Below are 27,232 nucleotides of genomic sequence, written 5' to 3'. Positions count from 1 at the left end.
CTTCTTATTAATGGTATCTGTTGCTTTTATACGTCTTACTACTCGAAAGTCATCTTTATTCTCGCAAAAAAACTCCCGTGGCTTATTTTTAAAATTGTCATGTATACGTCTGAGCAAGAGTGAAAGTTTCCCTCGAGAGAGTAACGGTTAATGTGATTGGATGTTAATGATTTGACTAGGCTACCTGTATTTGACATTGTGTTGTTATTTCGCTGAACACTAGAGGGTTTCATTTTATTTTTGGCAGTGAAATGAGGCTACTCAGGCGAGGAAAAAAACTCACCCAAATGTATAGCCCTGTTGGAAAATATAAATGTACTGTTAGAAAATGTGAAGAAAAAAAAGAAAACAAATATTTTTTAATTTTTTTAATGTGAATCACATTTTTATTTGGCGTACCCCGGACGGCATTACGCGTACCCCAGTTTGGGAATACCTGCCTTACATCATCTTATATAATGAACATTAACAGCAACCTTCTGGTATATCTGCTTAGTACAACATTTAACAGTGTCACATGTTATGTAAATATATGTTTATTTTTTACATGAAAATAGATACATGAATATACAAGGCATAGACAGTTAGTGCAAACTTGGAACTATTTTGGCATGAAGATTGAGAAGACTACTACTCCAGTCTCATTTTCAGTTAATTTATCACCTGATTTACTTGACAAAAGGAACATATAAATAGGTGGTCCATCAGACCAACCCGTCGAATGGCCTACTCCATGAAGTTTGCACTTGTGTCTAAAAAACTCTAATTTGCTCAAAACATATTTTTTGTACCCTTAAGTGTGTGTATATTATTGTATTTATACGTGGGATATTGTTTTTCAACAGGAAAAGTAGATTTTTTTTAAATAGCTGGAGTGCGCCTTTAAAAAGGGGAGGGGAACTAAAACTAAACACAGTCAATGAGTGCAAATATATGTGAGGTCTGCTTTACTGTATCATAGAAAAATATGCTGCAGACCTTGACCTAGTCAGGTCTCCAGCTTGACCTAAAATATGCTGCAGACCTTGACCTAGTCAGAAATGTTGCAAATGCAGATTATTGGCTTATATAATAACGGTTTAAGGCATTTATTGAAAAAATTATATTATATTAACAATACAAATAAATGAATGACGTATGCCATTATATAAATACATATTTTTATGTAGACAGCGGCAGTATTCCAGTGGCGCATTTTCAATTCTCAAGTCCAGTTATGTTTGTTTTTCCATATTGGTGGCCCATTACTCCGCAGCAGGCCATGTCTTTTGAGGACTAGTGGGGCTTCGAGTCTTGGTCGTCCCCTGAAAGAAATATACCAATGTTTTCAGCCTGATAGTAATAAAACAGGGCAAAAATCACAATGAACAGTAATAAACTGGAGGGAAAAAATACATGGTGCTTTATAGAATATGCTCTATGGGTCACTACTGCTACACATGTCAAGACAGGATCTTTCAACTAGCAGCCAACATACCACACCCAAACTAAACATTGGAGTGTAGCCGAAGCGCTAAAATTACACACTTCAAATAGTAGCAACATTGCGCATGACACAGATATGTTGTGAGTGCGACCTATACTGGATTCAAAGTCTAACTGGCTGTTTGTCATATAAAAAAAGGCAGGCCCCTCGGCCTCCAGACCAGAGTCTGGGGAACTCACAGCTGTCTGGGCTTTGGCGTAGTTCATGTGGGCGTAAAGCAGCACAGCTGTGTCATTGTGAGAGGCCTCCAGGGCGATGGACAGAGCATTACTGCCGTCCTAGAGAGGGAGGAACACGAAAGGGAGAGCAGGCTTAGCTATAAATCCTCTGAGGCGGGATACACATAGCACTCCTGCCCATTCATACCCACAACACACAGTTTAGGAAGATTAATAAGCTATATGCCAGAACGTAATTACAAATAATTTGTAGACGCAAATTGACTTGAAAATCTATGGCAAGACCTGAAAATGGTTGTCTAGCAATAATCAACAACCAATTTGACAGAGCTTGAAGAATTTTGAAAAGAATAATGGGCAAATGTTGCACAATCCAGGCATGGAAAGCTCTCAAGAGACATAACCAGAAAGACTCAAAGCTGTAATCGCTGCCAAAGCTGCTTCGACAAAGTATTGAGGGGTGTGAATACTTTGACATTTCTGTATTAAATTTCCCAAAATTTCTAAAAATATGTTTTCATTTTGTCATTATGGGGTATTGTGTGTAGATGGGTGAGATTTCTTTTTATTTAATCAATTTTGAATTCAGGCTGTAACGCAACAAAATGAGGAATAAGTCAAGGGGTATGAATACTTTCTGATTAGAGTATTCAACCCCCTGAGTCAATAGATGTTAGAATCACCTTTGGCAGCGATTACAGCGGTGAGTCTTTCTGGGTAAGTCTCTAGGAGCTTGGCACACCTTGATTGTACAATATTTGCACATTATTCTATTTTGAATTTTTCAAGCTCTGTCAACTTGGTTATTGATCATTGCTAGAAAGCCATTTTCAAGTCTTGCCATAGATTTTCAAGCTGATTTAAGTCAAAACTGTAACTAGGCCACTCAGAAACATTCAGTGTTGACTTGGTAAGCAACTCCAGTGTGTATTTGGCCCTGTGTTTTAGGTTATTGTCCTGCTGAAAGGTGAATTTGTCTCCCAGTGTCTGTTGGAAAGCAGACTGAACCAGATTTTCCTCTAGGATTTTGCCTGTGCTTAGCTCTAATCTATTTATTTTTATCCTAAAAACTTCCTAGTCCTTGCCAATGACAAGCATATTCATAACATGATGCAGCCACCACCATACTTGAAAATATGAAGAGTAGTGCTCAGTGATGTGTTGTGTTGGATTTGCCCAAACATAACACTTTGTATTCAGGACATAACGTTAATTTCTTTGCCACATTTTAGTGCCTAATTGCAAACAGGACGCATGTTTTGGAATATTTTTTATTCTGTACAGGCTTCCTTCTTTTCACTCTGTCATTTAAGTTGGTATTGTGGAGTAACTACAATGTTGTTCATCGTCAGTTTTCTCCTATCACATCCACTCTGTAACTGTTTTAAAATCCCCATTGGCCTCATGCCTGTATCCTTGTAGTGACTGGGTATATTGATACACCATCCAAAGTGTAATTAATAACTTCACCATGCTCAAAGGGATATTCAATGTCTGATATTTGTTTTTACCCATCTACCAATAGGTGCCCTTCTTTCCGAGGCATTGGAAAAACTCCCTGGTCTTGAGGGTTGAATCTGTGTTTGACATTCACTGCTCAAATTAGGGTTTTTACAGATAATTGTATGGGTGGGGTACAGAGATGACGTAGTCATTCAAAAATCTGGTTAAACACTATTAATTGCACACAGAGTGAGTCCATGCAACTTATTATGTTAAGTTATTTAGGCTTACCATTACAAAGGGGTTAAATACTTAACATTTCTGCTCTTCATTTTATTTTAGTACTTTTACCCCTTTTTCTCCCCAATAGGTAGTTACAGTCTTGTCCCATCACTGAAAGCCCCCTACGGACTTGGGAGAGGCAAAGGTCGAGAGCCATGCTTCCTCCGAAACACGACCCTGCCAAGCCGCACTGCTTCTTAACACACTGCTCGCTTAACATGGAAGCCATCCGCACCAATGTGTCTGAGGAAACATCGTTCCGCAGGCAACCGAGGTCAGCTTGCAGGCACCTAGCCCGCCACAAGGAGTCACTAGAGCACGATGGGACAAGGAAATCTCGGCCAGCCAAACCCTCACCTAACCTGGTCGACGCTGGACCAATTGCGCGCCACCTCATGGGTCTCCCGGTCACGGCTGGCTGTGACACATATTGGGATCGAACCCGGGTCTGTTGTGACGCTTCAAGCACTACGATGCAGTGCCTTAGACCACTGCGCCACTTGAGAGGCCTTCTGCTTTTCATTTGTTATTAATTTGTCAACATTTCTAAAAACATGATTCCACTTTGACATTATGGGGTCTGTAGGCCAATGACACAAAATCTCAATGTAATCCGTTCTAAATTCAGGCTGTAACACCATTTTTTGGGGAAAAAGTCAAGGGGTGTGAATACTTTCTGAAGGCACAGTATATATATATTGTCCTCAGAAAACTTGGGGCACCAAATAAAATAACCTGCGGGCCAAATTTGGCCAATGGGCTGCCAGTTGGGGAACACTGGTATATTGTCTATGTGAGGTGTGGCCACTCTTAAGGATCTGCCCCTTTTTTTAAATTTTCACCTAAAATGACATACCCAAATCTAACTGCCTGTAGCTCAGGACCTGAAGCAAGGATATGCATATTCGTGATACCATTTGAAAGGAAACACATTGAAGTTTGTGGAGAATATAACACATCAGATCTGGTAAAAGATAATACAAAGAAAAAAGCACATGTTCTTTTAATATTTTTTTTGTTCCATCATCTTTCAATTGCAAGAGAAAGGCCACAATGTATTATTCCAGCCCAGGCGCAATTTAGTTTTTGGCCACTGGATGGCAGCAGTGTGTGTGTGTGCAAAGATGTAGACTGATCCAATGAACCATTGAATTTCTGTTCAAGATTTTATATCAAGACTGCCCAAATGTGCCTAATTGGTTTATTAACACATTTTCAAGTTCATAACTGCACTCTCCTCAAACAATAGAATGGTATTCTATCACTGTAATAGCTACTGTAAATTGGACAATTCAGTTAGATTAACAAGAATTTAAGCTTTCTGCCAATATCAGATACAGTGGGGCAAAAAAGTATTTAGTCAGCCACCAATTGTGCAAGTTCTCCCACTTAAAAAGATGAGAGAGGCCTGTAATTTTCATCATAGGTACACTTCAACTATGACAGACAAAATGAGAAAAAAAATCCAGAAAATCACATTGTAGGATTTTTAATGAATTTATTTGGAAATTATGGTGGAAAATAAGTATTTGGTCACCTACAAACAAGCAAGATTTCTGGCTCTCACAGACCTGTAACTTCTTCTTTGAGAGGCTCCTCTGTCCTCCACTCGTTACCTGTATTAATGGCACCTGTTTGAACTTGTTATCAGTATAAAAGACACCTGTCCACAACCTCAAACAGTCACACTCCAAACTCCACTATGGCCAAGACCAAAGAGCTGTCAAAGGACACCAGAAACAAAAGTGTAGACCTGCACCAGGCTGGGAAGACTGAATCTGCAATAGGTAAGCAGCTTGGTTTGAAGAAATCAACTGTGGGAGCAATTATTAGGAAATGGTAGACATACAAGACCACTGATAATCTCCCTCGATCTGGGGCTCCACGCAAGATCTCACCCCGTGGGGTCAAAATGATCACAAGAGCGGTGAGCAAAAATCCCAGAACCACACGGGGGGACCTAGTGAATGACCTGCAGAGAGCTGGGACCAAAGTAACAAAGCCTACCATCAGTAACACACTACGCCGCCAGGGACTCAAATCCTGCAGTGCCAGACGTGTCCCCCTGCTTAAGCCAGTACATGTCCAGGCCCGTTTGAAGTTTGCTAGAGAGCATTTGGATGATCCAGAAGAAGATTGGGAGAATGTCATATGGTCAGATGAAACCAAAATATAACTTTTTGGTAAAAACTCAACTCCTCGTGTTTGGAGGACAAAGAATGCTGAGTTGCATCCAAAGAACACCATACCTACTGTGAAGCATGGGGGTGGAAACATCATGCTTTGGGGCTGTTTTTCTGCAAAGGGACCAGGACGACTGATCCGTGTAAAGGAAAGAATGAATGGGGCCATGTATCGTGAGATTTTGAGTGAAAACCTCCTTCCATCAGCAAGGGCATTGAAGATGAAACGTGGCTGGGTCTTTCAGCATGACAATGATCCCAAACACACCGCCCAGGCAACGAAGGAGTGGCTTCGTAAGAAGCATTTCAAGGTCCTGGAGTGGCCTAGCCAATCTCCAGATCTCAACCCCATAGAAAATCTTTGGAGGGAGTTGAAAGTCCGTGTTGCCCAGCAACAGCCCCAAAACATCACTGCTCTAGAGGAGATCTGCATGGAGGAATGGGCCAAAATACCAGCAACAGTGTGTGAAAACCTTGTGAAGACTTACAGAAAATGTTTGACCTCTGTCATTGCCAACAAAGGGTATATAACAAAGTATTGAGATAAACTTTTGTTATTGACCAAATACTTATTTTCCACCATAATTTCCAAATAAATTCATTAAAAATCCTACAATGTGATTTTCTGGATTTTTTTTCTCATTTTGTCTGTCATAGTTGAAGTGTACCTATGATGAAAATTACAGGCCTCCCTCATCTTTTTAAGTGGGAGAACTTGCACAATTGGTGGCTGACTAAATACTTTTTTGCCCCACTGTATGTCTATGTCCTGGTAAAAAAAATTGTTACATACAAGCTCATGCCATTCGCATTAACCTCTACGTTAGCGCAACCGTCCCGCGGGGGACCCACCGATCCTGTAGAGGTTTTAAACTGCTGGGCTGGTGTGGGTACAGGCTTTTCTTCTAGGCAGCTAAGCAACACACCAACTAAATGAAGCTGGAATCAGGCTGGAACAAAACCCTGCACCCACACTGGCCCTTAAGGTTGCCCACCCCCGCTCTAGGTTACACACCAGCAAAGTGTTAACCCACATCTCTGTCTGTCTCCCAGTCCTCAACAATTAGCTGTATCCAATTGTCACAGGGTTGAAAAAAAAGCATGTTCCCAAATACTTTCCCAGCCCCTCTCAGGCCAGCTGTGTCCTACTGAAACCCAATCCATGTGCTGTACGGCTAACACATTTTTCCCCAGATATGAGTCTGGACTGGAGGTTCAAAGTAGTCTGAGAAAAATGTATTATAAAGTCATACTGTAGAAAAACACTTGGTGTATAGATTATAAAATGATTATCTCTTATTGTGAAAATAAAAGTGTTCATACAAACAAGAATTTATAAAATAAATAAATTGAGTATGTGTTTTTGTATTCACTTCCTGGGTGCATCTCAATAATCAATTGTGGTTTCCTCCCCTGCTCTCCTGTCATTCATCTGCAGCTCTGATGTTAAGATGGGAAATATCGCTAAAGCCTATCAGAACACTTGCTTTGATCTGCTTAGTTTTTTCAGTTCAGCGTGAAACGGAAAAGAAGTAGAGAATGAGGAAAGTGGACAGGAAGAGGAAGCCAGGTAAGCATATCAAGAAACACTCTGTGAGTGTACAGGGTAAACAGACAGGTGTACAGGGTAAACAGACAGACAGACAGCAAAGGAACTCACATTGTCCACAATGGAGATGTCACAGCCTGGCTGGTCCAGGAGCAGTGAGACAATCTCGGCGCGGCCGTGCTCGCTGGCGCACATGAGCGCCGTGGAGCCCTCGTCATCCTGCACGTTCACGTCAGCCCCGCAGTCTAGCAACGCCCGCACCATCTCCTGCCGTCCATGGCTAACAGCTAGCATCAGGCCCGTCTGGCCAGCCTAAACACAACTTAGCCCAGTTAGCATAGTGTTAGCGAAACACACATAAGCAGTACTGACTGAGGGGATAGACTGGATGTGAAGTGATTGAGAAGGACTTGCCTGGCTGGCCTTGGCGTTGACGTTGCCCTGACTGAAGAGCTTCCTGACCACCACCATGTCATCCTCCTCTTTCACAGCTGAGAGGGCCGCCAGCATGATCGCAGTGTAGCCTGCCTTGTTCTGCTTATCTACACAACACATGCCTGCACAGAGCACACACACACACCTTATTGAAACTCCGGGGCATGGCATAACTAATGTAATTTTATGCCTGTAGTTAAACCATAAATAACCAACCTTCTGAAGATTCATTATAATAGGCCCTCTTCACTAAGGTCATAAACCTTGACCCTAACACAACTTCCCAAAGATAAGTGAGGACTCCTCACTCAAACTAACCTGTGTCCAGCAGTAGCCCCACCACGGTGAAATTGGAGTGGGAGACGCTGTAGTGCAAGGCTGTGTTGCCATTGCCATCAGTCATGTTGACGACGTGGGCCAGCAAGGCAGAGGAGACCTCTGTGAGGGCCATTAGGTAGTCTGAGACACGGGGCGGCTGGGCCAGCTTGGCACTGGAGATGCGGAACCATTCCAGCTGCACAGTGTGAGTGCTGGAGATCTATAGGACAAGACAAGGGAGAAGAAGAGAGGACGTGGGATAAGATCAAGGATGGAATACTACTACATAAAGGTTATCATACTAACATGATTATAAACACTTCAAGTCATGGAACTTTAAAATATCACTCTTAATACTGAGAGGGAACACTTGAGAGATTATGTGCATTTTGGGAAAAAACTAGCCGGAAATTGTAAAGGAAATTTAAGATTTCCAGGATATTATCAAACAGAGAAATTAGAGGCATGCTGAAACCCACCACTTCTTTACTCTTCAGTGTTTTGACATCATCATTCAGATGGTTCTTCAAAATGAGACAAGCTTCACGCATTTTTGCACTCAGCTCAAACCTAGGACAAAGGATTACTGCAATTAGATGTGGAAGTTATCTATGGGTTGTGACAAACGGGGATCTAACACTTGTGCAGTTAGCCAATGGATGAGGCTCCTATATAAAGTATTCAACTCATTTTTGTAAACATCTTGGCTATAATTCCTCGGCAATATTATACACATGCATAGCTTCACAGATGATAATGTTGCGAAATAACTTTGACTGCAGTAATATTAGGGTTTCATATGTTAATTCAGGACTGATTTGCTCCAATTACTTTGACATTTATGCTAACTTTTGCAAATTCAGGCTACCTATAGGCTACAAACCAAAATAAAGGATTCAAGTTTTACTACCAACAGACTTCTTTCGAGGAAAGCAAACTATCAACAAAATATGAAAATTCTGTTAATTATCCCTTTAAAATTATGTTGAATATCCATTTACATTTTTTACAGTGCCTTCAGGAAGTATTCACACTCCTTGACTTTTCCAGATTTTGTTGTTGTACAGCCTGATTTTTTTTTGTCATTGTCCTACACATAATACCCCATTAATGTCAAAGTGGAATTATGTTTTAAAAAAATTTAACAAATGAATTCTAAGTGAAAAGCTGAAATGTCTTGAGTCAATATGTATTTGTTACGGCAAGCCTAAATAAGTTCAGGAGTAAAAATGTGCTTAACAAGTCACATATGTTGCATGGACTCACTTTGTGTGCAATAATAGTGTTTAACATGATTTTTGAATCTCTGTACCAGACATACAATTATCTGAAATGCAGGGCAATGAATTTCAAACAGATTCAACCACAAAGACCAGGGAGGTTTTCCAATGCCTCACAAAGAAGGGCACCTATTGGTAGATGGGTAAAACATTTTTTTTTAAAGCAGACATTGAATATCCCTTTAAGCATGGTGAAGTTATTAATTACACTTTGGATGGTGTATACACCCAGTCACTACAAAGATACAGGCGTCCTTCCTAACTCAGTGGCCGGAGAGGAAGGAAACCGCTTAGGGTTTTCACCATGTGGTCAATGATGACTTTAAAACAGTTACAGAGTTCAATGGCTGTGATAGGAGAACACCTAAGATAGATCAACAACATTGTAAAAACTCCACAATACTTACCTAATTGACAGCGTGAAAATAACAATGCCTGTACAGAATAACAACATCCTGAGACCAAGGCCATGGAGGAGTACACAGAGGACTCTCTGGCTGCTGGGAGCATTCGTCCTTCTGCCTTCTCTGCCAGCGCAGGGTTCTTCTTCGTGGAAAAAAAGGACAAGACCCTGCGTCCATGTATCGACTACCGGGGCCTCAATGACACCACTCCTCTCCTTGACTTTCAAACCTCTCCAGGGGGCAACCATGGAGTGGAAGACGGCCTTCAACACAGCTAGTGGACACTATGAGTACCTGGTCATGCCGTTTGGACGCTCCCGCAGTGTTCCATGCCCTGGTCACCGATGTGCTCCGTGACATGTTGAATCGATTTGTGTTTGTCTACCTCGACGACATCCTTGTTTCTCCTGTTCTGCTCAAGAACACGTTCTCCATGTCCGACAAGTCCTTCAGCGCCTCCTAGAGAACCAGTTGTTCATGAAAGCAGAGAAGTGCGAATTCACCGCTCCACTATCTCCTTTCTGGGATACGTCACCGCTGAAGGGAATGTTCAGATAGATCATGAAAAGGTGAGAGAGGTGGTGGATTTGGGATTTCTACCGCCGCTTCATTCGGGGCTACAGCACCCTGGCTGCTCCCCTCTCTGCACTCACTTCTCCCAAGGTGCCGTTCACATGGTACCCAGCTGTTGACATGGCGTTTTTGGACCTTACGCATCGGTTTACTACAGCCCCCATCCTCATCCATCCAGACCCGTCCCGTCAGTTCGTGGTTGAGGTCGAGGCTTCTGGGACCCTGGGTCTCGACCCCGCCCTGTGCAACTGGGTCCTGGACTTCCTGACGGGCCGCCCCCAGGTGGTGAGGGTAGGTAACAACATCTCCACCCCGCTGATCCTCAACACTGGGGCCCCACAAGGGTGCGTTCTGAGCCCTCTCCTGTACTCCCTGTTCACCCACGACTGCGTGGCCATGCACGCCTCCAACTCAATCATCAAGTTTGCGGATGACACTACAGTGGTAGGCTTGATTACCAACAACGACGAGACGGCCTACAGGGAGGAGGTGAGGGCCCTCGGAGTGTGGTGTCAGGAAAATAACCTCACACTCAACGTCAACAAAACAAAGGAGATGATTGTGGACTTCAGGAAACAGCAAAGGGAGCACCCCCCTATCCACATCGACGGGTCAGTAGTGGAGAAGGTGGAAAGTTTTAAGTTCCTCGGTGTACACATCACGGACAAACTGAATTGGTCCACCCACACAGACAGCGTTGTGAAGAAGGCGCAGCAGCGCCTCTTCAACCTCAGGAGGCTGAAGAAATTCGGCTTGTCACCAAAAGCACTCACAAACTTCTACAGATGCACAATCGAGAGCATCCTGTTGGGCTGTATCACCGCCTGGTACGGCAACTGCTCCGCTCACAACCGTAAGGCTCTCCAGAGGGTAGTGAGGTCTGCACAACGCATCACCGGGGGCAAACTACCTGCCCTCCAGGACACCTACACCACCCGATGTCACAGGAAGGCCATAAAGATCATCAAGGACAACAACTACCCAAGCCACTGCCTGTTCACCCCGCTATCATCCAGAAGGCGAGGTCAGTACAGGTGCATCAAAGCAGGGACCGAGAGACTGAAAAACAGCTTCTATCTCAAGGCCATCAGACTGTTAAACAGCCACCACTAACATTTAGCGGCCGCTGCCAACATACTGACTCAACTCCAGCCACTTTAATGGGAATTGATGGAAATTATGTAAAAATGTACCACTAGCCACTTTAAACAATGCCACTTAATATAATGTTTACATACCCTACATTACTCATCTCATATGTATATGTATATACTGTACTCTATATCATCTACTGCATCTTGCCATCTTTATGTAATACATGTATCACTAGCCACTTTAAACTATGCCACTTTATGTTTACATACCCTACATTACTCATCTCATATGTATATACTGTACTCTATACCATCTACTGCATCTTGCCTATGCCGTTCTGTACCATCACTCATTCATATATCTTTATGTACATATTCTTTATCCCTTTACACTTGTGTGTATAAGGTAGTAGTTGTGGAATTGTTAGGTTAGATTACTTGTTGGTTATTACTGCATTGTCGGAACTAGAAGCACAAGCATTTCGCTACACTCGCATTAACATCTGCTAACCATGTGTATGTGACAAATAAAATTTGATTTGATTTGATTCTGACGTTGTAGTGGGGTCTGTCCTGTCTTAGCGGTCTGCCCAGGACCAAAAGCTGTATCCCTGTGCCTTCATGTCCCATCGTCTCAACCCCACTGAGAGAAACTACGACGTAGGAAATCGGGAACTTCTGACTGTCAAGATGGCGTTGGAGGAGTGGAGGCACTGGCTGGAAGGGGCAGAACATCCATTTTTGGTGTGGACCGACCATAAGAATTTAGAATATCTTCGCATCGCCAAGCGCCTTAACTCTAGGTAGGCCCGTTGGGCTCTGCTATTCACCAGGTTCAACTTCACCATCTCCTACTGCCCAGGGTCCAAGAAGGTGAAGCCGGACGCTCTCTCTCACCTGTATAGTCCCGTTGCCACACCTTCTGACTCTGAGATCATCCTCCCTACCTCATGTCTTGCAGCTACAGTTGTCTGGGGTATCGAGAGCCAGGTTCGCAAGGCACAACATTCCCAGCCGGACCCTAGGGGGGCCCGGCTAACCGGATGCTTGTCCCTAATTTGGTCCGATCTCAGGTGCTGGAATGGGCTCATTCCTCCAAGCTCACCTGCCATCCCGGCTCCCGTCGAACCCTGGCCTTCCTCCGACAACGCTTCTGGTGGCGCACTAAGGTTCCTGACGTCTCAGCCTTCGTCGCCGCATGCACGGTGTGTGCTTAGAATAAGACTCCGCGGCAAGCTCCGGCTGGCCTCCTTCAGCCACTCCCTGTTCCTCTGGTCCCATATATCCCTGGATTTTGTCACTGGGCTTCCTCCATCTGATGGCAACACCACTATCCTGACAGTAGTGGATAGGTTCTCTAAAGCCGCCCATTTCATCCCTCTCCCCAAGTTACCTTCAGCCAAGGAGACGACCCAGCTCATGGTGCAGCACGTCTTCCGAATCCATGGAGTCTCTGTCGACATTGTGTCTGATTGTGGTCCTCAAATCTCGTCCCGATTCTGGAAGGCGCTCTGCACCCTCATTGGGTCGTCGGCCAGCCTGTCCTCCGGGTTTCATCCCCAGTCCAACGGCCAGTCGGAACATGCCAATCAAGACCTGGAGACGACGCTTAGGTGCCTTGTCTCGACCAACCCCACCACCTGGAGCCGGCAACTTGTGTGGGTGGAGTACACCCGGAACACTCTTCACTGCTCGGCCACTGGGCTCTCGCCCATCGAGTCCATAGGGTATCAGCCCCTGCTCTTCCCAGAGCAAGAAGAAGAGATCAACATACCCTCGGCCCAGATGTTCGTCCGCCGCTGTCGGCGTACCTAGAAGAGAGCTCGGTCTGCTCTTCTCAAGACCACCTCCAGGTATTGTCGACAAGACGACCCCCACCGGACTCCAGCTCCCCGCTATCTTCTCGGGCAGAGGGTATGGCTGCCCACTGCTGTTTATCTTCTGTTGCCCCGTACCCTCCATATACATCCCACTTTCATGTGTCCAGGATTAAGCACTTGTCTCACAGCTCTTTGTCTCCTGTTTCCAAGCCCACCCCTCCTCCCCGTCTCATCGACAGCCATCCGCCCTACACGGGGAGACGCCTACTGAGTGTTTGACATAGGGGCAGGGTTTTCCAATACCTGGTTGACTGGGAGGGTTATGGCCCGGAGGAGAGGTGCTGGGTCCCCACTAAGGACATCCTGGACCCGGCCCTCATTGCCGACTGTCACCACATGCACCCCGGTCAACCATGTATGCGCCCAGGTAGCACACCAGGTGGCGCCCCTAGAGGGGGGGGTACTGTCACACCCTGATCTGTTTTACCTGTCTTTGTGCTTGTCTCCACCCCCTTCCAGGTGTCGCCCATCTTCCCCATTATCCCCAGTGAATTTATACCTGTTCTCTGTTTGTCTGTTGCCAGTTCGTCTTGTCTCGTCAAGCCTACCAGCGTGTTTTTCCGTGCTCCTGTTTTCCTAGTCTCCGTTTTCTAGCCCTCCCAGTTCCGACCTATTCTGCCTGCCCTGACACTGAGCCCGCCTGCCTGACCATTCAGCCTGCCCTGACCTCGAGCCTGCTTGCCGCCCTGTACCCTTCGGACTCTGATCTGGTTAATGAACTTCTGCATGTCCTCAACCTGCCTATTGCCTGCCCCTTGTATTTTAATAAATATGAGAGACTCTAACCATCTGCCTCCTGTGTCTGCATCTGGGTCTCGCCCTGTGTTGTTATAATTCCAAAACATGCATCCTGTTTGCAACAAGGCACTAAAGTAATACTGCAAAAAATTTGGCCTGAATAAGTGTTATGTTTGGGGCATATCCAATACAACACATTACTGAGTACCACTCTCCATATTTTCAAGCATAGTGGTAGCTGCATCATGATATGGGTATGTTTGTAATCGTTGAGGAAAACCTGGTTCAGTCTGCTTTCCATCAGACACCGGGAGATGAACAGTGCATGGGTAAAATCACCAGGGAAGCCAATCCAGAACAAAAAAAGCCATATTACAACCTATGTGTTGTGATAATTGCATTGTTTGCTCTATAACCTGTTAGTTCATATGCCTTGACATCGTGATATATAGGCCTAAGGCTGAGACAATAAGAAGACACAGTGGCAGAATAAATTCAACCACACATGAATTCAACCACACAAGCAAGATAATGTTTCCGACATTTCGGACTATTAAACAACTATTGATTTAGAACCATGGAGATTTACCGCAAGTCGCAAAGAAAACAGGAGCTGCCGCCACTATTCCAGCATGTAACGATGTTCGTCTGAGGAAGAAGGAGTAGACCAAGGTGCAGCGTGGTACGTGTTCATGATTTTTAATAAAGCTGAACACTAGAACAAAAAATAACAAAGCGGAACAAACGAAACAGTTCTGTCTGGTGCAGACACACAAAACAGAAAACAACTACCCACAAAACACAGGTGGGAAAAGGCTACCTAAGTATGGTTCTCAATCAGAGACAACGATAGACAGCTGCCTCTGATTGAGAACCACACCAACTTGGTCCGGTCATTTCCCTGACGACGTTCGTGACAGAACTACCCACCACAAACGGACCAAGCAGAGTCTTGGACATGGACATGGGAGGACATCCTGAATGGGAAAGGATCCTGGACGTGGGAGGAGATCCTGGCGGGAAAGGATCGCATGCCGTGGGAGCAGGTGGAAGCAGCGAGGAAGGCGGAGGCAGCGAGTAAAAGGGCCCAGGATTACACAGGGTCACGGCTGGCACGAAAGACCAAAATGTGGGGTGGCACACGAGGAGATTGGCTGAGTCAGGTTGGAGACCTGAGCCAACTCTGCGTGCTTACCGTAGGGAGCGTAGTACTGGTCAGGCACCGTGTTATGCGGTGGAGCGCACGGTGTCTCCAGTGCGCGTTCACAGCCTGGTGCGCTACATTCCAGCTCCCCGCATCGGCCGGGCTAGAGCCAGCCAGGACGGTTGGTGCCGGCTCAGCGCATCTGGCCGCCAGTGCGTCTCTACGGCCCAGGATATCCTGCGCCGGCTCTGCGCACTGTGTCTCCGGTGCGCCTGCACAGCCCAGTGCGTCCTGTGCTAGCGCCCCACATTTGCCGGGCGAAAGTAAACATCCAGCCAGGACGAGTTGTGCCAGCTCTACGCTTGAGACCTCCAGTGCGCCTCCACGGCCCAGTGTATCCGGTGCCTGCCCCACGCACCAGGCCTCCAGTGTGTCTCTCCAGCCCGGTGAGTCCTGTGCCTGCTTCACGGACCAGGCCTCCTGTGTGTCTCCCCAGCCTGGTGAGTCCTGTGCCTGCTCCACGGACCAGGCCTCCTGTGTGTCTCCCCAGCTTGGTGAGTCCTGTGCCTGCTGCACGAACGAAGCCTCCAGTGATGATCCATGCCACGAACTCTCCAGTGGTGATCCATGGCACGAAGCCTCCAGTGATGATCCATAGCACGAAGCCTCCATTGATGATCCATGGCACGAAGCCTCCAGTGATGATCCATGGCACGAAGCCTCCAGTGATGATCCATGGCCCGAAGCCTCCAGTGATGATCCATGGCACGAAGCCTCCAGTGATGATCCATGGCACGAAGCCTCGTTTCTCTTGGCATTTATGAATACATGCCACTGGAGATGAATTCACCTTTCAGCAGGACAATAATCTAAAACACAAGGCCTAAACTACACTGGAGTTGCTTACCAAAAATACAGTGAACGTTCCTGAGTGGCCTAGTTACAGTTTTAACTTAAATCTGCTTGACAATCTATGGCAAGACCTGAAAATGGTTGTCTACCAATTTGTCAGAGCTTTAAGAATTTGTTAAAGAATAATGGGAAAATATTGCATAATCCAGGTATGGAAAGCTCTAAGAGATTTTGCCAGATAGACTCACAGCTGTGATTCTACTGTATTGACTCAGGGAGTTGAATCCTTATCTAATCAAGATATATTAGTGTTTTATTTAGAATTTTTTTACAAATATTTGAATTTTTCTTCCACTTTGACATGACAGAGTATTTTGTGTAGATCGTTGAAAAAATAAAATAAAATGCAATCCCTTTGAATCCCACTTTGTCAAGGGATCAAGGGATGTGAATACTTTCTGAAGGCACTGTATCTGCCACCACTGAGTTCTATGAGCTGTAGTCATAATCAAGCATACTTCTCTTTCACTGTATCTGGAATCTCCTCAGTGGCTCCAGTCCCTGCTGCTAAGGCCACATCATCACTATCGGTGTCATCCATATTCATGTTCCTCTCCTCATCGGAGGTCTCCTCCAGAGCGGCCGCTGCATCTTCATCATCACTACCGTCTGAGCAATCACTTACTTCACTGCCACCTGAGGAACTCCCCTCTTCCTCATCATCATCCTCCTCCTCTTCACTAGATGTCGACTCATACCTGGACAGAAGCACATGTCTAGTTAGTTATCTTTAAGATTGGTCATAATTTCCTTCGAATATGGCCCGTGTATTGTCAGTGTAATGGTAATATGTGCTATTTGACGCATTCATTGATGGCAAAAGCGCCACTTACCCCCCGTTGAGAATGCCAACAAACTGCAAGCTTTTCTTGCCGCTGCTGCGTGATTCACTGGAACTACTCCCATCCTTCTTCTTCATGATTGATTTCAACATACCTATGGCCACAACGGATGTGGCGAGTGACCCAACCAGTATGCTAGTACATTGAATTCTATATTACTTTTCTACCTGCTTTATTAGTGTGGGGGAATCATTTATCTTCTATATGAAGTACTACTGTAAAACAGTTAAATAAATACACTTGGCACTCACTTCCAACCGTTGTTGCAGTTGTTGGAGTGCTGGGCGCCATTTCCTCCTCTTTCACTTCCTTTCCTTTGGGTAAACTGACCGTCTCCTTGCCAGGGTTGACCTTGTACTCCGCGATGGTCGTCTGTCTCCTCTTCAGCGCAGTGACTGGAGCTTTCTGCTCTATGTCCTCCTCCTTGTACAGATTCTCCCATTGACTTCCAGTGCTGACCAGTACTACTGGGGTTGATTCCGCTTCTGCAGGGCTCTCCACAGAGTCAGTCTGAGTGCTCTGGTCGTAATATCCGGCTCTCAAATCCTCACCTACACATGCGTCAACCACCTCAGGACAACAAGAGACTGCAACATTCTGTAAAGCTGGTGTGGACATTGTAGAGGCTTCAGTCCCCACTTGGGCATGGGCAGAGTCTGGTTTGGCAAGGACCCCCTTTTCGGACGTTGCCTTGGACTTCCTTTCATTCTCCTGGGCTTTGAGCGCCGCCAGGTCCTCGTCAGCCTGGCCAAGTCGCCCCTCCAGAACCGAGATGGACTCCTGCTGGAACTTGATGTTGTCCTGTAGGGTGTCGATCTCCCTCTGGGCATCGCTGCTTAGCCCCAGCTGGGATTCCATCACCCAAACCGAGGCCTCCTCTGTCTCCACTACAGCCTGCACCCCCTCCTCGCGGATGGCCGGCGCCTCCGTGGCCACTCCTTTCTCGCAGACGTCCATCTGCGGCGTGCCCTCTGAGGCGTCCTTGGTGCCCAGGCTGTAGTAGAAGACCCCAGCATCCAGCAACATGTCGTCCCCGATGGCCACAGACTTCTTCTCCACAACCTTTTCCGGAACTTTCTCAGAATGTGCTCCATCTTTTTCTGTCTTGCCTTCGAACTTCTCTGTCAGCTTTCTGAGGTCCCCTAATTTACTGGGACTCTTTGGACATCTGGGACTCTTAGGGGATAAAATAGGACGTTCCTGACTCCGTGTGCCTGCGTCCAACGTGGTGGTATTAGTACTGCTGTCTACTGTTGTAGCCTGTTGTTGGGCCACCAAGGTCTTCTTCTCCTGCAGTGCCAGCAGGAGCATGTCTTTCTCAGCCCGTAGCTTGGCCACCTCTCTTTCCAGCACTGGGACACCCTTTACTCGCTCCTCCATCTCCTTCAGTTGCTTCAGGGCAGTGGCCATCTGTTCTCTCACCGTCTGCAATTGGCTGGGGGGCAGAGTAGCCATTCCGGTGCTAGAGGCCGGGGTGCTCTTACCGGAGGTGTGGGGACTGGGTCTGTGCAGGCTACTCTGAGATGGGCTGGGAGATGCAGAGGACAGGTGCAAGGGCTGGCCATCCACGCTGGCTGCTGCACTAGCTGGGGTGGCATGGGTAGGGGCAGTTCTGGGGTTTTGCTTTGGTGGGTCTGAGAGCTGGAAACGGGTGCCATTTTGGTGCTGATGGCTCTGCTCCTGCTGCAGTCTCAGGCTGGTCTCCAGGAGGGTCCTCTCTACTCTGGGGTTACGTAGTGGAGGTGGTGGTGGCACTTTGGCGCCGGCTGAGAGAGGAGGGCTGAGGACAGATAGCGAGGACAGGGGTTGCCCCTCACTGGGAGCAGAGCCAATGCGATTCCGTGGGGGCGGGGGAGGGGGCACTCGACCATCTTCGCTGGCGGGCGAGGAGAGGGACTCTGTGGAGGTCCAGCCGCTGGCGCGTCCCCCCACACTCGGGCTCCGCTGGGAGACTTTGACCCCCCGGGATGACCTGCGGGAGTTGACGGGTGCCCGTCTGACGTGGTGGCCGCTTTCTATTTCCTCCACATACTTGAGGAAGTCCAGGTCCAGCTGGAAGCCATACGGTGTCTGGACCGAATAAGAACCCTGTTGATCCGCCTCTTCCTGACTGGAGTATAGAAACGGTGCGCCCAGATCTGCAAGCCGCAATAAAACATTATAATAACAGGTAGCAATTATACTATATCCATAATTTGTTAACACATAATGACTTCGTAAATACCAGCTGGAACTGAACGTCTAATGAAGTGAATAGCGGTGAAATGTGCTTACCAGGCAGCTTTGGGTTGACCTGCACAGACTGAGTCATGGTTGTGGACTGACACCTTTCAGCAGAAGCCCCCTGAGAATCTACTCACAACCTGGGCAGAGAATGGACACACAGACTCAGATACCTGTGTACTGTATGTGTGTTTCTGAGGATAGTTTTCAGACCCCTTGACTTTTTACACATTTTGTTATGTTACAGCCTTGACTTTCCTAACTTTCCTAATGCACTGTACATACAGTGGGGAGAACAAGTATTTGATACACTGACGATTTTGCAGGTTTTCCTACTTACAAAGCATGTAGAGGTCTGTAATTTTTATCATAGGTACACTTCAACTGTGAGAGACAGAATCTAAAACAAAAATCCAGAAAATCACATTGTATGATTTTTAAGTAATTAATTTGCATTTTATTGCATGACATAAGTATTTGATCACCTACCAACCAGTAAGAATTCCGTCTCTCACAGACCTGTTAGTTTTTTTTCAGTCATGGCCAAAAGTTTTGAGAATGACACAAATATTAATTTTCACAAAGTCTGCTGCCTCAGTTTGTATGATGGCAATTTGCATATACTCCAGAATGTTATGAAGAGTGATCAGATGAAATGCAATTAATTGCAAAGTCCCTCTTTGTCATGCAAATTAACTGAATCCCAAAAACATTTACACTGCATTTCATCCCTGCCACAAAAGGACCAGCTGACATCATGTCAGTGATTCTCTCGTTAACACAGGTGTGAGTATTGACGAGGACAAGGCTGGAGATCACTCTGTCATGCTGATTGAGTTCGAATAACAAACTGGAAGCTTCAAAAGGAGGGTGGTGCTTGGAATCATTGTTCTTCCTCTGTCAACCATGGTTACCTGCAAGGAAACACGTGCCGTCATCATTGCTTTGCAAAAAAAGGGCTTCACAGGCAAGGATATTGCTGCCAGTAAGATTTCACCTAAATCAACCATTTATTGGATCATCAAGAACTTCAAGGAGAGCGGTTCAATTGTTGTGAAGAAGGTTTCAGGGCGCCCAAGAAAGTCCAGTAAGCGCCAGGACCGTTTCCTGAAGTTGATTCAGCTGCGGGATCGGGGCACCACCAGTACAGAGCTTGCTCAGGAATGGCAGCCGGCAGGTGTGAGTGCATCTGCACGCACAGTGAGGCGAAGACTTTTGGAGGATGGCCTGGTGTCAAGAAGGGCAGCAAAGAAGCCACTTCTCTCCAGGAAAAACATCAGGGACAGACTGATATTCTGCAAACGGTACAGGGATCGGACTGCTGAGGACTGGGTAAATTCATTTTCTCTGATGAATCCCCTTTCTGATTGTTTGGGGCATCAGGAAAAAAGCTTGTCAAGAGAAGACAAGGTGAGCGCTACCATCAGTCTTGTGTCATGCCAACAGTAAAGCATCCTGAGACCATTCATGTGTGGGGTTGCTTCTCAGCCAAGGGAGTGGGCTCACTCACAATTTTGCCTAAGAACACAGCCATGAATAAAGAATGGTACCAACACATCCTCCGAGAGCAACTTCTCCCAACCATCCAGGAACAGTTTGGTGACGAACAATGCCTTTTCCAGCATGATGGAGTACCTTGCCATAAGGCAAAAGTGATAACTAAGTGGCTCGGGGAACAGAACATCGATATTTTGGGTCCATGGCCAGGAAACTCCCCAGACCTTAATCCCATTGAGAACTTGTGGTCAATCCTCAAGAGGCGGGTGGACAAACAAAAACCCACAAATTCTGACAAATTCCAAGCATTGATTATGCAAGAATGGGCTGCCATCAGTCAGGATGTGGCCCAGAAGTTAATTGACAGCATGCCAGGGCAGATTGCAGAGGTCTTGAAAAAGAAGGGTCAACACTGCAAATATTGACTCTTTGAATCAACTTCATGTAATTGTCAATAAAAGCCTTTGACACTTATGAAATGCTTGTAATTATACTTCAGTATTCCATAGTAACATCTGACAAAAATATCTAAAGACACTGAAGCAGCAAACTTTGTGGAAATTAATATTTGTGTCATTCTCAAAACTTTTGGCCACGACTGTACATATTCGTCGCCAAACCCACTGGCTCCAGGTCATCTATATGTCTTTGCTAGGTAAAGCTCCGTCTTATCTCAGCTCACTGGTCACCATAGCAACACCCACCCGTAGCACGCGCTCCAGCAGGTATATTTCACTGGTCATCCCCCAAAGCCAACACCTACTTTGGCCGCCTTTCCTTCCAGTTCTCTGCTGCCAATGACTGGAACGAATTGCAAAAATCACTGAAGTTGGAGACTTATATCTCCCTCACTATCTTTAAGCATCAGCTGTCAGAGCAGCTTACAGATCGCTGCAGCTGTACACAGCCCATCTGTAAATAGCCCATCCAACCAACTACCTACCTCATCCCATATTTGTTTTTGTTTTTTCTGCTCTTTTGCACACCAGTATTTCTACTTGCACATCCTCATCTGCACATCTATCACCCCAGTGTTAATTGCTAAATTGTAATTACTTCACCACTATGGCCTATTTATTGCCTTACCTCCTTACTTAATTTGCACACACTGTATACAGATTTTTCTATTGTGTTATTGACTGTACGTTTGTTTATCCCATGTATAACTCTGTGTTGTTGTTTTTGTCCCACTGCTTTGCTTTATCTTGGCCAGTTCGCAGTTGTAAATGTGAACTTGTTCTCAACTGGCCTACCTTCTTAAATAAAATAAAAGTATTATAAAAAAAAAAAAATGTAAAGCCAAATGTTAGCTTGCTAGCTAACACCTTCTACAAATTAGCTAAAGTTAAGACTTTGTCAGCTATATGATATGGTAATTATTTGAACTGGCTAGCCAGCTAACTTAAGCTAACTGAACTTAACTTTAGCTAGCCAGCTAACAAGCTAGAAACTAACCAAAACATTGTTTAGAAAGTTGCTTTTAGTTGCCTGGTTTGCTAGATTGACATATACTAAATTCATTTTTAAACGGATGGGTTTATTGGTGTTAAAATAAACCAGTTATGCTATTTTGGAACACCAGGCTGCTGATGCCATGCAGCCTGTCGTTTTGTGTTTATACTTTTTCATAAGAACAACGATAAGTTTGATGTTGAACAACAATAGAATGTTAATGATGTCACTGCGACAACTGTCTACAGACATGTCAATAGAGTATAGTACTAGTATAAACCAGTATTGAAATCTATGGTTGTTTAGCACATGGCCTCAAGTGAATCCATAAAGAGACGGGTGGGGCTAAGGCTTAAGAGGGTGTGACGATGCTGAATGAGTGTAGACAAAGAAGAGCTTTCCAGTAGGTGTACCAAAATATTCAAGGAACATTTTCTCAAAAGTGGTGTTAGAAGTTTATCAACTTTCAAAGCAGAATTACTTTCCAATTGTTCCGCAACTGTACGATATACCCACTTTCTAGCTCTGAGTCTTTACTGTTATCCAATGTGAAAAACACAATTTCTAATTTTGCTACAGAAGACCGAATTGAGCCAGTCGGTCACATATGTTCTCACATGGCTTACAAGACAGCCTGCTGGGCAAATTAAAAGTAGAGAGAATCAATTTAGCAATATTTCTGAATTCACCCCTTGTTGAGGAGCAATTTCCTACATTGGTCTGGGGTGGGGTTTTTAAAGCCTTCATAGCTAAAGTAGTATGTTTTTTCTCTCACCGACCCAGAATGACAACTCTCGTAGAAAAGCTAACATACACACCAACACATATACAGAGTTCAGAGTTGTGGGTCACATTTCCTTAGACAACTAGACTAAGAAAGAGAGATTGACGCAGGGTCAGAGCACCCTAACACACAGATTCTGTTTCCCTATAGCCTCTGGCACATTCCACCACACTTCCCTCTCACAACTTGCTAGCATGGACCAGGCTGGAACATGTAGACCTACATGGTAGTTGTGATAACATAGAAGGATAAATAAAAAAACATCTCCAAATACATGGATTTTCTGTAATCTCTCGTTGTAATTCAAGGAGAAGCTATGCACAAAATGTTGACACTGTGACAGCAAAGCCCAGCGTAGCCTACATTAATATTCCACAAAGCAAGGCGTTGGATTAAAATAAAACACAAAAACTGATTGCAGAGGCTAGTCCCTACAGCCCCTTCCCTTCACCTCACCAAGCCAAGCTTATCACAGGAGAATGCCATCCACTGTCACTGGCCATTAGCCTGAGAAGTCAAGTGGAGATTGGTCTGAGGGACTCTGGTTAGCTTCAGACATGCCTGCTGTCACCACTTCGTTCTTCCAGCCAGAGGAAAAACCCTCTCCCTCAAACACAGGGTTCTAAGGCCATCTAGCAAAAACATTTTCCTGGCTAGGGAAAACTCTGGGCCTTAGTTATAGCCTATAACTTTACTAGGGCCAGGATTTCAATTCCCAGTCTGGAATAACTCCAAGGCCTTCTTCACAACATCCAGTCTAATTAGTCAAGGTGCTGCGCAGATTAACCAATCTGTAAATCATCTCAACTTCCAAACAACTCATTTATTTTATTTAGCCAGGATAGTCCACTCAGTAACAATTGCCACTGTTGAACATATCCTTATGTTGGAAGGATTAGGTCATCTACACAGCCACAAACTCAGAACCAACCTTGTGAAAAAGCAAGGGGTATCGAGGCAGGATCGACAACACTTAGATAAACACAAAGAAACCCTTAGTCAGGTATTAGCAACCGCCAAATTCCAAGTGTCTCAGATTTGCCCTAGATGCCTGTTCCTCAGATCAGAAGAGTGTAACATAGACAGACACGTAGCCTCCATCCCACCCACTCCCTCTCCTCAGATTAGAGGAGTGTAAAATAGACATGTAGCCGAGCCTCTATGCCACCCACTCCTTCCCTCACTCCTCCTTACTTAGTGTCACCAGCTCCCACTCAGCACAAGCAGGCCAGTTCAAGATGTTTTCCCAGGTCCTGATGACAGGCACCAAATTACAACACACACACAATCAGGGGGAGAAGCCACATCCCTCTGCCTAGTGGTTAGAGTGTTGGGCCAGTAACTGAAAGGTTGCTGGATCAAATCCCCGAGCTGAAAAGGTAAAAATCTGTCGTTCTGCCCCTGAGCAAGGCAGTTAACCCACTGTTCCCCGGGCACCGAGGACACGGATGTCGATTAATGCAGCCCCCTGCACTTCTCTGATTCAGAGGGGTTGGGTTAAATGTGGAAGACACATTTCAGTTGAAGGCATTCAGTTGTACAACTGACTAGGTATCCCCCTTTCTTTCATCACCAGCAGTGAGCCACAGCCACAGCCATGTCACACACATACACCCGCAGGTGTGACCACACACGCACACACAGACACATGCAAGCGCAACAAACAACTGTCTGTTACACAATGTTCTATGTTGTTGTTGCAATCTTGTAGATCATGTCCCGTGGTCCCGTGTGGCTCAGTTGGTAGAGCATGGCGGTAGAGGGAGAGTGAGGGAGCATGGCGCTTGCAACGCCAGGGTTGTGGGTTCAATTCCCACGGGGGGACCAGGGTTCAATTCCCACGGGGGGACCAGGATGAATATGTATGAACTTTCCAATTTGTAAGTCGCTCTGGATAAGAGCGTCTGCTAAATGACTTAAATGTAAATGTAGCCTCCCGGGTGGCGCAGTGGTCTAGGGCACTGCATCGCAGTGCTAACTGCGCCACCAGAGTCTCTGGGTTCGCGCCCAGGCTCTGTCGCAGCCGGCCGCGACCGGGAGGTCCGTGGGGCGACGCACAATTGGCATAGCGTCGTCCGGGTTAGGGAGGGTTTGGCCGGTAGGGATATCCTTGTCTCATCGCGCTCCAGCGACTCCTGTGGCGGGCCGGGCGCAGTGCGCGCTAACCAAGGGGGCCAGGTACACGGTGTTTCCTCCGACACATTGGTGCGGCTGGCTTCCGGGTTGGAGGCGCGCTGTGTTAAGAAGCAGTGCGGCTTGGTTGGGTTGTGCTTCGGAGGACGCATGGCTTTCGACCTTCGTCTCTCCCGAGCCCATACGGGAGTTGTAGCGATGAGACAAGATAGTAATTACTAGCGATTGGATACCACGAAAATTGGGGAGAAAATGGGATAAAATTTATTTTTAAAAAATTAAATAAATAAATAAATAAAAAATGTAAATGTAAATGTCATATGATCCCATAATTGACCAAAACAAATGCCTATGGCTGTAAGTCAATATAAAACGAATAGAATGGTTTAACTTTGTAAAGCCGTCATTGGATTCGGACACAGTGGAATACTCTACAAATTGAAGCCAAGCAACTATAAACTAAGCAATTGCACATATTTCCAATAGCTGTTGATGGTTTCTATAAAGATTTGGCATCCTGTTTAACATAACGACTCTCTACCATTACCGTCATCACTGAGGTGGCTGTTTCCCCGGCATTCACCATAATTCTAACACTGAAGAATACTTTTCAGCGCTGCTTTTCAACAGGAAGTGTTCTGGCCGAGGGCTGCTGGCTACATGGCAGGAGCCATGTTTTGGAAAAGTGACCTCATCCCGGCCACCACCTCCCTTTTCCCTCAACATGAAGGAGAGGGTCAACAGCAAGCCCGGCTGACAATAGAGAAAGCAAGGCTTCTAGCTCTACAGATAGACAATAGTCACTCCAGATCAGCTCACACTTATTAACCCAGATTCGGGTCTTAGTGGGCAAGGCTATTCCTTCATCCTTCCAGCCCACCCCACCACAACTACAGGCTCATTTTTACCATCAGACTACTTAACATAACAAAAGCCCCATTCAGAAGAGACACACACTCATAGGGTAGTGCCTCACTCTCGTCCTTGTATGAGTCAGTGTGGCTCAGCTCAGTACAGCTCAGCTGCTGAGATAAATCTGCAGTTTCCTGAAGGGAAGCAGCAGGGGAAACCTCCTATTGTCTCGCAGTAGGAACTCAGGGCCGCTCCAATCCTGACAGGAAACCCATCGCTAAGGCCAAAAAGCTGCTTCCTGCGACACCAGAAGAAAAATCCAGGGAGAAGACATGCAAAAACGAGGAGCTGAACAAACACACTACTGGTGTATTGCCATGCAGGATTAACCCCTGTGTTTTACCCAAAAGGCTCACTTTTCTGTTTCCATCTACACGGGCCGGTACCCGTGCCTCACTGGGCCAAAGCCAGGCTACTGTTACTTTTCAGCTGTAATTTACATAACAATATCTAACTGTGAACTTTAACACCTTCTCACAAAGCAACTATTTTGGTTATGCAGAGGTTGTTGATTCTGCTCTTCACAAGTTCTCACTGTCAGCCCTAGCTTTGGAAACACAATTTCCCTAGTATAAACAAAGGGGATGTACACTAGTGTAACACTGCTGTTACTGTCGAAAAGCAGCCTAAGTTGCTGCGAAACAAGAACGCACACAGGAACGCAAACACACATTAACGCATATCCACTACAGCTCCTGGTCTTTTCCCGGCGTCCAAGCATCCCATCACGACACATAATGCAGAAATTAGACAACATGCAAATGTGTACACAGCATGAAGTGCCTGGGAAGTTTACAGAAATAACCCCCTGCCACCAGATGTTTCCCCAGGTATTTAGGGCCACATCCTTATCCGTAACTCTGTCTCGTAAATCATGCGTTGATGTCAATGAGGGATTTCGAGATACACAAACACAAACACATTACAGTCCAAAGTTTAGCCCTTACAGTCTTAAATACGCTTCTAGACTAAAACCCTATCTTTTAACTATCAACTTGGGTATCAAACATCACATGCATCCCCCCCTCCCTCACACACATTCAAGCCTCACAATGAGGCATTATGCCACTTCGGTGGTGAGGCTGTTCGCAACAGTTTTCTGAGGTCTCCTTGTTCCTTGTTCAATCTCCCATTCCCGTTCCCCCTCACTCTCCCTCTCTCTCCCCAAAGGGTTCAAAATGTCACAAAGTGAATTCAATCAGGCATTGGGGAAGTCCGTGGCTTTGAATGGTGTTTGGAAGGCCAAGTACAAAACCCAGTCTAACAGGACCTTGTCTTCCCACCCAGATACCATGTTGGCTTCAAGCACCACACTCAAAGTGGAGCTATTTGCATGCAGATTTTACAATGGTCTCAATGTACTGCCCAAGCTCTTTCTAAAATGGTCTGAAGGTCGAGCTCCTCAGCAAGGGTCCTCATATAGGCCTTAGTGGAAAACAGAAATGGTAAGACATTCTGACATGTACTGTCTGTAATGTCACTGGGGAGA

At 45.8% G+C, this 27,232-nt stretch overlaps 1 protein-coding gene across 1 annotated transcript in view; it reads right to left on the bottom strand.

Moving 5' to 3' along the window:
* Positions 1–397: 397 nt before the first annotated feature.
* LOC120053734 (KN motif and ankyrin repeat domain-containing protein 2-like) overlaps positions 398–27,232 on the bottom strand; it is a 38,827-nt gene continuing 11,992 nt past the window's right edge. Inside the window, exons 2-11 of the mRNA XM_039000949.1 lie at positions 19,017–19,105; positions 16,994–18,880; positions 16,734–16,836; positions 16,359–16,598; positions 8,355–8,445; positions 7,876–8,095; positions 7,537–7,679; positions 7,234–7,434; positions 1,666–1,764; positions 398–1,304 (exon numbers count right to left, since the gene is read on the bottom strand). Coding sequence (XP_038856877.1) covers positions 1,245–1,304; positions 1,666–1,764; positions 7,234–7,434; positions 7,537–7,679; positions 7,876–8,095; positions 8,355–8,445; positions 16,359–16,598; positions 16,734–16,836; positions 16,994–18,880; positions 19,017–19,053 — 3,081 coding nt within the window. The 5' untranslated portion in view covers positions 19,054–19,105 and the 3' untranslated portion in view covers positions 398–1,244. The remainder of the gene's footprint in view (positions 1,305–1,665; positions 1,765–7,233; positions 7,435–7,536; positions 7,680–7,875; positions 8,096–8,354; positions 8,446–16,358; positions 16,599–16,733; positions 16,837–16,993; positions 18,881–19,016; positions 19,106–27,232) is intronic.

This window comes from Salvelinus namaycush, chromosome 9, assembly GCF_016432855.1.
Source record: "Salvelinus namaycush isolate Seneca chromosome 9, SaNama_1.0, whole genome shotgun sequence".
Lineage (NCBI taxonomy): Eukaryota > Metazoa > Chordata > Actinopteri > Salmoniformes > Salmonidae > Salvelinus > Salvelinus namaycush.
This window is presented reverse-complemented; position numbering and strand designations above follow the sequence as displayed.